Source organism: Solea senegalensis, linkage group LG7 (genome assembly GCF_019176455.1).
Source record: "Solea senegalensis isolate Sse05_10M linkage group LG7, IFAPA_SoseM_1, whole genome shotgun sequence".
Lineage (NCBI taxonomy): Eukaryota > Metazoa > Chordata > Actinopteri > Pleuronectiformes > Soleidae > Solea > Solea senegalensis.
Window position 1 is genome coordinate 25,175,670 of NC_058027.1, and position 12,621 is coordinate 25,188,290.

The following is a 12,621-nucleotide window of genomic DNA, read 5'->3' on the forward strand; positions in this document are numbered from 1 at the left end:
AACAACAATGAAATCATAACATACGTACAGAATAATCATGTGATCATGTGATTTGTTTTTCTTTTCAGGTTAGTGTACAGTACATGCAAACTTTTATCTATAGGAACCAAACTACACATTCATTTATATATATATATATTGTTTTAGACATTCGTGGCCACTCAGTACAGCATAAGCAGTATGGACAGAAATAATCTGGATTAGATTGACATTTTTAGAGGAACTCTCTCCTGGCTGGTTTGACTCGGCCTCTTGGGATTCTGGTACGAGAGTCTCATGAACACGACGACGAGGATGGTTCCTGAAACAAATGGAAACAATACTGAGATATTCAAATTTAGCTTTAGTTTTATATACCCCCAAATCTAGGTTTTCATAATCTTCTTAAAAAAGAAACCAGCACAGCACGTAAAGGACATTTCTAAATGTATTTAAACGCCGCGCCGTTCTCTCCTCCCCGCTTACCTATGACCGCAAAGGTGCCGAGCAGAATGCCCACTGCAGACTGAATGGTTGGCATGCCCTGCAGCTGCTTGGCAGCCACTTTGCAGTTCCCTCTGACGTTGCAGGGACACACTGTCACTGACGGAGGACAAAAACACGGACACAGGACAGGAGTTAGTCCATCTTTCTGTCTCCAAGCATTTGTTTTTCTCTGACCGAATTTAACTACACAATCATTAACATACACATACACAACGCTTTTCATCCCATCCCGGTACAATTCTTAGGAACGCTGTGTCATCACAAGCCTGGAAAGAAATCATTCAGAGACCAGAGCTCGGACATGCTGGCACACGAGGACGGAGCTCTATCGATCTTTGTTTGTTGTGTTCCCGTAACCTCCTCTGCGCTCGCTTCAGCAGCACAGGCTGTGTCACCTGAGTGTTACCTGGCAAGTTGATGAAGGTGCTCCTGGGAGGGGAGCTGCTGTCAGAGATGGTGAAGGGCACAGTGTAAACCTCGGGAGCCAAATGCGGGATGTTTAAGGACAGGTTGGTGTGAGTGTCTGAAGGACAGAAGGAGAGAAGAGAGGGAAGAGTTTCAGTGTTGTTATATGAAATATGAGTTGATGAGAGGGCTGGATGTTGATGCAGCAGTTGGGATGATGCCATCGGAGGAATCAAGAATTGATTTTTACGTCACAAAATGATAGAAATTAAGAAAACGTGTTAAAATTGAAATGCTGGAGGTTGAGGATTGATCTGCTGGTCTGGACAGTGAAACAAAACAGGGAACTTAAACTACTTTAGCACTTTCTATCACATACACTGTCGCGGTTTAACAATTCAATTCAATTCAATTCTGGAGAGGAAACGGGAAAACCTGGAGAAATGAAGATTAACCAAATAGGTAAAATATTTATACAAATAAAACAGTATATGAATGCCTATGTACATGAACAGAATGGATCGCCATGTTTAAAATACCGTAGTTTGGATAATAATTGCAATACAGTGACCATTCTGAAGGTTAAAGGTCACTGGTTTACATATTTTATATATAAGCACTTATCAGTGGTTCTCAAACTTTTTATACCAAGTACCACCTGAGAAAATATTGAACATTAAACACAAAACATTAAAATACAATCTGCTCTCATCATTCTCCTCTTCCTCACATATAGTGAAATGAGATTAATATGGAGACAGGGATAAGGTGTTTATTATCTATCTATCTATCTATCTATATATATATATATCTATATATATATATAGTATTATTTATTATAATTTATTATTAGTTTAATACAGTATTTCAGGTTTTCCTCCAAATGCGACCAGAGGAAGCTCGCGTACCACTGGTGGTAATGTACACGTACCACAGTTTGAGAACCGTGGCTGTTTACAGTAGCAATTCTTGGGTGCTGTATCCTGTGCAAACCCCGACAAGGTGTTAGATAAAGCCGACTGCTTGTCTCAAATTCTCGATGCGACATTAGAATATAGGAACATTAAAGACATCATAACTTATATCACTGACATTGTCCTTCTACCACGGCAACAACACACACACACACACACAACACAACAGAGTGACTGACTGAGCTGTGTATGGAGTGGTTTGCTCAGAGTGTGTGTGTGTGTGTGTCTATCTTATCTCTGCGAATCAGTTGAAAACACAAGGCTCTGCCGTGTGACGCAGAAGCCCTGTCCTTTAAAGAGGAGTGTTTATCAAACTGTTTGAACCCTTATCCGAAGGTCTTAAACTCCACACTCGCACCTTACCATCATCACCCCTCCTTCATGTTCCATTTATCAGCCGGGCTACTCCAGAGGCCGCTAATGTATTTATCGTCGTGTGACGCTTCTTTCACACCGCGGACCTGTGACTCGGCTTTTTAACCACAGCTATTTTGATTGATTTGTGGCACAAGGTAGTGTATTTATGTGATGCAAAGCTGATATATCACATTTCCCCGACTCACTGCCACGAACAGCTATATTTAGAGCGGACATAAAAGTGGAATAAAAGTGCGCTCCCTTAATCGCTGCATCCCTGCACTGGAAACAAACGTCATTTATTTGAACTCAGTGCCTTCTGAGAGTCCCACTCGTGAGTGTCTGCAGTGGTGCGAGGCAAAGGGCCACTGCACACGCTGACATTACACTGACACATGTGCACACTACTGATGCGGCCCCCGATTGGCTGCCACCAGGTGCACCAGCATTCTGCTGGATTCCGCTTTTAGCTGGCGGCAACCCACGGAGTGACGCCAAAGAAATTATACAGATGATGAAATTACAGCCGAGGCCCAATCAATAGCAGCAGGATCGGGGAGAATGAAGCAAATAAAAGAAAAATAGGGGAGAGGAAAGTGGTTGAGTGACCTAATGACAAACGTCATTGCAGCTTATGGTGTTTGCATTAAATGAGCAGACGCTCACAACTGTAGAAAATGAGATTCTCTCTTTTAAAAGTGCAATTTATTCATGTTCACGGTCATATCACTGTTTCTTTGTCTGTAAATTCTACATCCACTGGCATGATCGTAGCCATCTTTCGTAAAATGTCGGCACAGTTTTCTTCGGTCGTGCATTTAAAGACTAAAAAACAAGCCACTTCTAGCCCTCACTACAGTATGTGGTTGTTCAATTTTCAGTTTGAATTTGTAGGCAGGTTTGGTCTGATAATAGGTATTTTTTTTTGCAGCACTCTGTCTTCTCAGTCTGAAATGTCCCCCCCATCTCTCAGCTCAGACAATTGCATGCTTTGCCGACCCTGTTGTTGCAAAGCCCCTGCAGTCTAATGACTCCCTTTCTTTGTTGGATGAAGAAAAAAAAGAAAAAAAAGTTCTTTTTTCCACATTGGCAAGAAAAAATCCGACCAAATCTGATGCTTGAAACCGCTGATTAAAAACCGAAATGACAGTTGAAACATGTTCATTATCGTTCATGCTCAAACACAGGGGTGAAAAACAAGAACATTTCTGTGGAGAATGTTCTCTCACAAGTACAATATTGTGTTTGGAGATGCCGGAAATTTGACAAATTAGTTTTTTTGTACCTTGTTTAGCTCACATCTCGCACCAATTCCTTTTAAAAATGTTTCTCCCTGCACATTTTCTGTGTTGCGTTTGTAATTTCACCCCAGGAACTAGCATTTTCTTCATGTCGGCGAACAGCCCACAAAGTTATTATTGTGTGGACGGTTATGGGTCATTTGTGTGTCTTTAAACAATGGGTACATTTCTTTGAATTATTTTTCCTGAATAAGGTACAAAGTACAAAAAGGTACAAAAATTGACTCTCACTAACGGGTACAAAATTGTCAAAATTGTACCACATCAGTACTTGTGTCGACTTTAGCAATCGCTAAAAAGAAGACTGCTGCTTGAACTGTGTCATTTTGTGTGCCGAAACCTCACAAAAGAACGGCATGACTTGTCCATTTTCCAGCAAAGAATAAATAAAGTGTAAATAACGTCTTCCAAAAACTGCTGCATGTCGTGGGTTGACCGTGTTATAACTAGTCTGCTTTGCCTCACCATTTATAGGCGTTAGCTTCCAGTTCCGCCTGACCGTGGCGTCGCTGCGCAGAGAGAAGTTGAGCCGTCCTCCATGTTGGGGTCCATCGCTGTCCCGTGACGCCAGCACCAGGGCCTGGTCCTCCCAGCGAGGCGTGCACAGGTACTTCCACGAGTAGTCTCCAACCAGCACCGGACTGTTGTCGTTCACGTCCAGGATTTGGACGGTAACCAGTGTGGACGCGGATAAGGACGAGTTTCCTAAGAGAACATGGAGTAACATACACTATATGGACAAGTGTACTGAATTCAGGTGTTTCAATCAGGCTTTGGGCTCTAGACCCCTTAATCCAGGGGTGTCAAACATACGGCCCGGGGGCCAGATCCGGCCCGCCAGAGGGTCCAATCCGGCCCACAGGATGAATTTGTTAAAATTTCACACTACGATTACAATCTAAACATAATGTCAAATACAATATTTTTCTCTTCCAGATACTTGTGACTAAATGTTTGTGCCATTTTAGATCCAGTGTGATGCGTAAATAGTACATTTAGGCACGATATTGTTGAAATTGCACTTATATTTCTCAAGAAATGTCATGTTTTGTAAAAATATCCTTCATTAAATGTAAAACAAAGGAGAAAAAAGCAAAAGAGTTCTTGTTGTTCATCGGTTATTATGCTATTATTTTACTATTTTTACTGGTCCGGCCCACTTGAGATAAAATTGTGCTGTATGTGGCCCCTGAACAAAAATGAGTTTGACACCCCTGCCTTAATCTAACAATCTTAATGCTTCAGGATACGAAGAATATTTGGACAATGCTATGCTTCAGTTTGAAGACGACAACATGATTGTGCCTCAGTGCACAAAACAGGGATTTTAAAGACACGGGTTTGGTGCGGAAGAAATTGACCGGCCCACACAGGGTCCATCAAGCACCTTTGGGATGAACTGGAACAGATTTTGAGTCAGGTCTTCTCGTCCAACATCAGTGACTGACCTCCTCAATGGTCTACAGAATGAATGGACACAAATCCCCACAGAAACACTCCCAAGAAGTACTGTCTATGTATTAGAATATGTCCTTACAGTACACCAGTTGGTGTAATGGTCAGGCGTCCCAGTACTTTTGCTGATCATAAACACATTCATTTACAGTGGGAAGAAAAAAGAAACCCTCTTTGCTGGTTGTTTGGGTTCTTTTCCGTTCTTTTCCTCAACATCTGTTTTCATAAGACTCTGCACTGTGTATTTTTCCAACATGAAAAAATGTGTCTCAGCAGCACACAGTCCTTTGATCAAATATTGATATTAAAAATAAAAGCGCTCTTACGTCCGTCCACAGCAATGACCTCCATGGTGTACGTGCTGTTCTCCTCTCTGTCCAAGGCCTGCACGGTCTTCAGTTCTCCAGAGTATTTTCCTATTGAAAAGTATTTCTTTGTGTCTCCTTGAAGAGAATATCTGTACCAAGGAAAAAAGAAACCGAGCACACGTGTCTCTCTGTGAGGTTAGATCTCTTGAATGCTTCTTTTCAGTCGTCACAAACAGAATTTATCCGAGGTTTACCTGATCGGGTGAGAGTCGGGGTCGTAGCCTCGGATGGTGGCGATGACTCGTCCCGGCTCCTCGCCCTCTCTGACGGTCACCTCGTAGTGGCTCTGAGACAGGATTGGACCCTCGTTCACGTCGTCCACGTAGATGGACACGGTCGCCGTGGACGCGGGTCCGTATCGGCCGCGGACCAGAGCAACGGGGTTCTGAGCGCTGAGCACCAGGATGTACTCGCTCTCGCGCTCAAAGTCCAAAACCTGGTGTGAAGAGACAGAGGAGTGAAGAGACAGAGATGTTTAGATGTTCAGAGAAATACTACATCAGACAGATAGACAGATAGATAGATAGACAGATAGATAGATAGATAGATAGATAGATAGAACCTCCTGCAGATACAGCAAATGAAAGAAATCAAAGCTTTTCAGTGGAAGTGTGTTTATGAGGACACTGACAGAAAGTCAAACACCCACGCTCCAAACAAACACACAGCATGTCGTCTTTGTGAGCAGGAAAGGGACACAGCACAGTCCCTGGTGTCTTTTTCATCTTACTTCCAAGTAAACGTTTTACTGGCAGAGACTGTAGTCCCTTGGGGGGGTGGGGGGGAAACGCAGTGTAACTACAATATAACAGTGTAATAAATGTGTATAGACTATACTGTGTATATATATATAGTATATATATATTCAGGTTACAGTTGTATTTAAACAGCAACCTTTGTCTGATGGCCTAAAGATGTGTTTAAGTATACATGACACAAAGAGTGAGAGACAAAATATACCAACTGAAAACAACTGAGTCATAGTTTCTCTAAATTTCTGCTGTATCTTATTATTTTAGACCCTTCTGGAGGATAAAGTGGTAGAATAATGAATGACTGAGTGATATAAGCCACTTAAATCTTGTTTTGTATCTTGTATCTATTCGCGTGTCAGGTTTTTTTTACCTTTAAATGTGTCTGTGTGCCCGCAATAAAAACAAAAAAAAACATGATTAAACCAGGTATAGAAGTATCTGACATCACGCTGCTCTGTTGCCGTGGAGAAGAATACGCAGACCTTGGAGGTTTGATGAGTCCTGCTGTTGACTGGAAGTGACGCACCAAACTACTCAGCGTGTTTCAGGGCGACAGAACATGTGCACGGACTCCCGAGGCTACAGTCCGTCACGATGTACCTTGACGTCTTCATATAATAATTCTTTTTTGACACGTCTAAACTCCCATACACTCACTCTTTTTCTTTCTTAACTATAATTATATTAATATGTACGTTAATTTGTTAAGTTAAGGATTTTATTTGTATACATACTATTTTTCTTGGTGGTCATATGGCGCCCAACCAGTAGATGGCGACCTAGGCCTCGCGCTATATAATAGAATAGTTTAGATTGAATTTAATTTACACTTATCCACTCTGTCTAATAAATGAAATGATACAGACACACATTACATTTTTAATTAATGAAACTGAGAGACAATGCATTATTATATCACTCTGTAACGTAGTTGTCGTAGTTATTATACCAGGATTTTTCTATCAAATGACTTGAACAGTTCTATTCTGAAAGATTAAATCCTCCTCCAGTCATTTAGGTCATTGTGAATGGGAGTGTGTCTGCATAGAAAATCAAAATAACGTTTATTAAAAAAAACAAAAAAAACTGGAAATGATTGCAAATCCTCCTTTCATGAACTCGGCGAGTAATATACGAGCGTCGGCAGTGCATTAAACTTAATAGGCTTAATTATTATAGTGTTTAAAAATTAGCATGAGAGACAAAAAGAAATGTTTCAATGCTGCCATTTAAATCAAATCCTTTTCTGTATTTTTCCTCCCGTTTTTCTCATTCATTTTCAAGTCGCTGTCATCTGCTCATGGGGCTGGAAGAGAATTAATTAAGCTTTTTTTTTCTTTCTTTTTTTTGCCTGTCATGCCCGGCAACAAACATGTTTGACAAAGAAAATGGAATTCTTAAAATGGAGAAAAGAGGCCTTAAATTGTAGATTATTCACAGTTTTTATGGATGACGCACTCGATTATTGCATTTAATGTCAATTATGAACGTTTCCGTTCATCAAAAGCATTTTTTTTTTACACAATACAACAACAATGAACACATTTAGTAGCAGATGAATCTGTTTTAATTAGGTATTCTATCATGAATTCATCCATAAATAGACATGTGATTAATTGAACGATATCCAGCACGATAAAAGTTCCATTCAATTTGTCTTCAACAAAAAGGTTGCTATTGTAAACTGTGTGTACTGTGCTGCCCCTCAATAAGAGCCCCACACACACACACACACACACTTCCTCTGCTTCATTATACATTTCCCTCAGTCCTCAGCCTCGAGCCTGTGTGCTAAACTGCCATTAGTGTTCACACAATCTAATTATTCACTTGGGCAGTGCGAGTAGTGTGTAATTTCTAATAATGAAATGTTGTGACCTCACATTGTGACACGATGCAATAACGTAGATTCGCTCAGTTGCATTTTTATCCTCATGGGGGTTTACTTGTACATATTTTTTTATTTTCTTATGTGTGTGAGAAATAAAAGTATAATAAAACAGCAAATTATGTCCGAATGGTATAAAGGTGACAGTAATACTGCGCAAAGGTCAGTAAAAGAGCTTTAAACATGTCCTCCTCATAGATTTAATACAAGAATAAAAAAGTAAGTAACTCACAGAGGCTGAAAATAATTAACTGTTTCCTGCTTTAGACTGTTCACTCACAACCACATACTGACACACACACACACACCATGTGTCTCTAAAAATGCTCAGCCGGATTATACGAGGCAGGCGAAGGGCGATGTGCCTCCAAGGACAGCAGATATTTAAAGGCCAAAATAGTGTCATCCGGATTTTTCTATTGAGGCATTTGGGACTCAATTTTTGACGTATTGGAATATTCTTGTTCCCAGTCTTTAACCCAGGGAATTCATGTCTTGAGTTAAATGTAAACGGACTGAATTACCGCGGCTGACGTCCACACATGTACACGGTGAGTCATTCGCTTTGTGGCTTCGCTTTGCGTCCGTCACAAGTTGAAAGGCGCTCAACTTTCCCACTGAGCCACTGAGAACGCGCTACGCAAACATGCTAACCATCACAATCGAACCATTTTTTAAGGGTTTAGTTCAAACTCTACACAGCCTAAACGACGCCTTCAGGTGCGGATGTTTTTTGTCAGACAAAGTCCACCCAACGAATAGTGGACATGGCCAACATCACACCACCAACATGTTAGCAACATTAGCTACGTCCGGCACCAAGCGTCAGGAAGTGTTAAAGCTGTAGCGTGTAACCTTTCGGTATAAATGAATGTCCATCACATTCAAAGCAATAATCAAAGTCTCTCTGTGTTTCTCAGTATAGCGGCGTTTCGTTTTTGTGTCTGTGGAGACAGAGGGGAGACGGCGGCAACATCAGCTACACAAGGAAATGAAGACAGCAGCAAACTTTAGGCTAAGGAAGTAGCCTCGGCTCGTTGAAACATAAGTGAGATAGTGAGATATCCGAACGAATACTGTAAGATCATGGTTCTCAAACTGTCGTGCGTGTACCACCAGTGGTACGTGAGCTTCTTCTGGTGGTACAGAAATACTGTTCTACACCAGGGTATGTGATCCAGAGTGCGTGGAAAATGAAACAAATACCAACAAATAAAATAATAGTCATTAGAATCTCGCTTCATCTTAATCTAGTTTCACTACACCAGCGTGTAAGACAAATATGAGTACAATATGGACCTAGAGTTGTCCTTTCATAAATCTCTGCAGGCTCATGTTAGGTGTGGGGTAAGTCTTGGTTGGTGGCAACACTAGCAGGGTTTTAATGACAGAAGTCACACACTGGAGCTTTATAGCAAGTGTTACGCCACTGTAACATTAATAACTCTTGCCACAGAGTCACGATCGTCACTGTCCAAACCTTACGTCACACAGGCCATAAAAAACACTACATTTATCCATTCCACTGGAAACATATGAACATATTATAAAAAAATCCCAGAGGAACTATTTTTTTCAGGTGCTCGTGACATATGTGGTAATGATGTGTTTTCAGACACCGCGGGGTATTGTGTTGTTCACCTTTGAGAGCACAAGCGACACCTCGTTGGTCTGCTTGTCGGGCACCAGTGTGAAGACCTCCTCCTCATTTCCAGACTCCAAATGGTATTCCACCTGCCAGCTGTCTCCCCCTCGAACATCTGCGTCTCTTGCCAGCACAGCTGTGACTGTGGTGCCCACGGAAGCGTCCTCCGGGATGTGAAAGGGTCCGTACTGATAGCGAGGGAGAAAGAGAAATGAGAAAACTGTTGACACATTAGACCCCCACGTGTAAAATGGGGTCTAACGGGGGGTCAAAGGAGATTGTTGGCGTTATTAATCTCCACATTAAACTCCACCGTGTCTTTCAACATCCAATCAAAGAAAACATGTGCTCTTTTTCCTCAATACAGGGCCACATGGTGGTATAATGGCTAGCATTTTTGCCTCACAGCAAGAAAGTTGTCAGATCGGGGATTGGGAATTTGGATGCTCTAAATTGACCATATTTGTGACTGTGGGAGTGGATGTACAGGGTTTAAGTGGTAGAAAATGGATGGAAGGATGAAAGAAACATGGATGATACTGGAATGTTTGTAATCATCGATAAGTGACATGTGACTGATTGATTTCCAGGTTATATGCGACCACATGGGAGTGCACACTTTGCCCCCGCTTGCCCTCCCAGTGTGAGCTGACCTTTATTCACACACCTCTGTGTGTTTAGACAGCCGTTTAATCTGCCACTCACTGATGTCCTCTGGTGAAGCAGCCATGCCTCTGATCTGGCTGCCCCATCCGCAGGCTCTCTGAACCCAGCGCTGTCACCACTCACCTCCCACGTCTCCCCCTATAGCGCTTTCACATCAGCATGGAAAATGCTGCACTACTCAGGCGTGACCTGCTCAAGAGCATTTTCCACCTCTACGTTTGTGGCGTGCACGTGCGTGTGTGTGTATGTGTGTGTGGGAGCGATTGTCCGAGCAACAACTGCTAGTCGTCTGAAAGGCACGTGGTGATCGTCTTGTCATCTGGATGCGACGTAGACGACTTGAAGAAGACCGTTCTCCTGTCTGGACGTTCATGCCCAAGCTCTGTGAAATTTGAAGGCTGTACCTTCTCCTCACAGTCAAATTTCGAGCTTCCTTCACGGCGTATAGTGTTCACAGTCTTTCAGTGTCACTGCGGTCTGACAGAAAGAACAGCGAGAGACTGTTTCCCCATTATCACAGCGTGATGGCTCTCCCACATAATTCCCAACACTCTTGCCTTTCTTTCTCTTTTATGCGGCCCGTGTGGGCGGAAGTGAGGGGATTTTCTGTAATTGTCTATCTTTAGCCAATTTTCCTTTCACACCGGCAGCTACGATAAAGCGAGCTTCCTCACTGTTGCTTTTCATGCTGGACGGGTGGCGATGACGTCGATGATGCCTTCGCATGACTGCATCGCAAAGTAGCAATGAATGCGAGTAATTGCAGTTTGTGCAGTTGTTCATGTCTCTCAGTTACATGTTTATGTTTTCTTGACATGGAGGCGAGCGATGGAACAGGAATGTCCACAACATAGGTGAGACATTGTTGGTAGTGGTTGGCGTCCAAACACTGAGGCCGAGTATTCGGCGTACTGTACACATAGACAGCACCATGGAGAGCAGAGAAACCAAACAATTAACACGATGAGCAAACACTAGGCATCAGTGGAGAGAAAAAAAACTCCAAAGACGTGCAGCCATGTGCCTCGACCGGTTGGGGTGAAAGAAAAGATGGGGGACAGATAGCGGGGAGAAAAATGTCACTAATTCTAACACACTGGCCCTATAAGGGTGTTACTATAACTATATTATGTTGATGTTGACTACCATTATCAGCAGTTCTCATCTTGGGGCCTGTGAGAGCCTTCCAGCACTACTTAAATAAAAACCAAACACACTCTGACCACAGCAGCTGTTGTTTGTACCACCTCTGCAGCGGTTAAGTGCATGTTTGCAGGAAGTGTTTTATTCATTTATGTATTTATTCATTCTTTTTTGCTGGTGAATCAATGTAAACACTCTCCCGTGCCAAGTCGCACTGCAATAAAAGCACCAACTGATGCTAATATTTCACTGACGTCTAAAAAAGCTAAGAGGCCTGACGTCCTTACATAATGTCTGACACGCTAAGTGTCACTGTGTTTTCGTTATGCAGATGTGACCATAAATAAATGAATGGAAACTATGTCTCTGAAGAAAATGATGTCCAATTAAACTATAAAAACACGGCCCGCTTAGAGACAGAAGAAGTGAATAAAAACTCACTGCTATGAGCCTGAGATTAGACTGCATTTACATTTACTTCACCGCCAGGAAAATTAGATCAGCGACCTGCAGATTGGATTCACAGTCTGCAGTCCAATAGCCACTTATTGTGGCCTGTGATGTTTGGCCTGTCTTTCTTCCAAATGTATTGTTTATCCTGTCCTTGGACTTGACTCGGTGACGTGAACATGTGCTTTCGTACCTCGTGGTGGGAGAAGACTGGCGGGTTGTTGTTCTCGTCCTGAACCGTCACGACCACCGTGCAGGAACTGTTCAGACCTGCCAGGAACAATCATCACAGCTTCTGTTGGTGACTCAGGTTCAGCAACATCACATGAATGAATGAGGGAACAGGAACCTCATATTGCCTTTGTGACACCCTGATCCATGAGTCACGCGGACGACATCATCTGTCACCCCACCGGAGGCTAGAATCATCCTGCACTGGACACTGTAGCATCTACGAAAGCTAGTGACGCAGGTTCTTACAAAGCTAATAGACTGTTTTACATAAGCATATGGAGCTGGTATTACTAGTTATTTGTCATCCCTTTGGTCTCTATTATTAAAAATCATTACAGAATATATTATTACAATAAATTGGAAAATAATTTATGTTTTTGACATTTGGTGCTGGTGGTAGCTATTGGTGGTTAGCAGGGCAGGGCCCACTCTGTAGCAAGAGTTGCTAATGTTGCTAAAATGATGTCCACGATTGTTGACCGCAAATAAAATCT

The 12,621-nt window shown here is 42.3% G+C and overlaps 1 protein-coding gene across 1 annotated transcript in view; it reads right to left on the bottom strand.

The window, feature by feature from the left end:
• cdh16 (cadherin 16, KSP-cadherin) overlaps window positions 1–12,621 on the bottom strand; it is a 30,297-nt gene that overhangs the window by 884 nt on the left and 16,792 nt on the right. Inside the window, exons 11-18 of the mRNA XM_044031203.1 lie at window positions 12,087–12,163; window positions 9,631–9,822; window positions 5,541–5,782; window positions 5,305–5,435; window positions 3,989–4,228; window positions 893–1,009; window positions 466–582; window positions 1–301 (exon numbers count right to left, since the gene is read on the bottom strand). The exon at window positions 1–301 is cut by the window's left edge and continues 884 nt beyond it. Coding sequence (XP_043887138.1) covers window positions 201–301; window positions 466–582; window positions 893–1,009; window positions 3,989–4,228; window positions 5,305–5,435; window positions 5,541–5,782; window positions 9,631–9,822; window positions 12,087–12,163 — 1,217 coding nt within the window. The 3' untranslated portion in view covers window positions 1–200. The remainder of the gene's footprint in view (window positions 302–465; window positions 583–892; window positions 1,010–3,988; window positions 4,229–5,304; window positions 5,436–5,540; window positions 5,783–9,630; window positions 9,823–12,086; window positions 12,164–12,621) is intronic.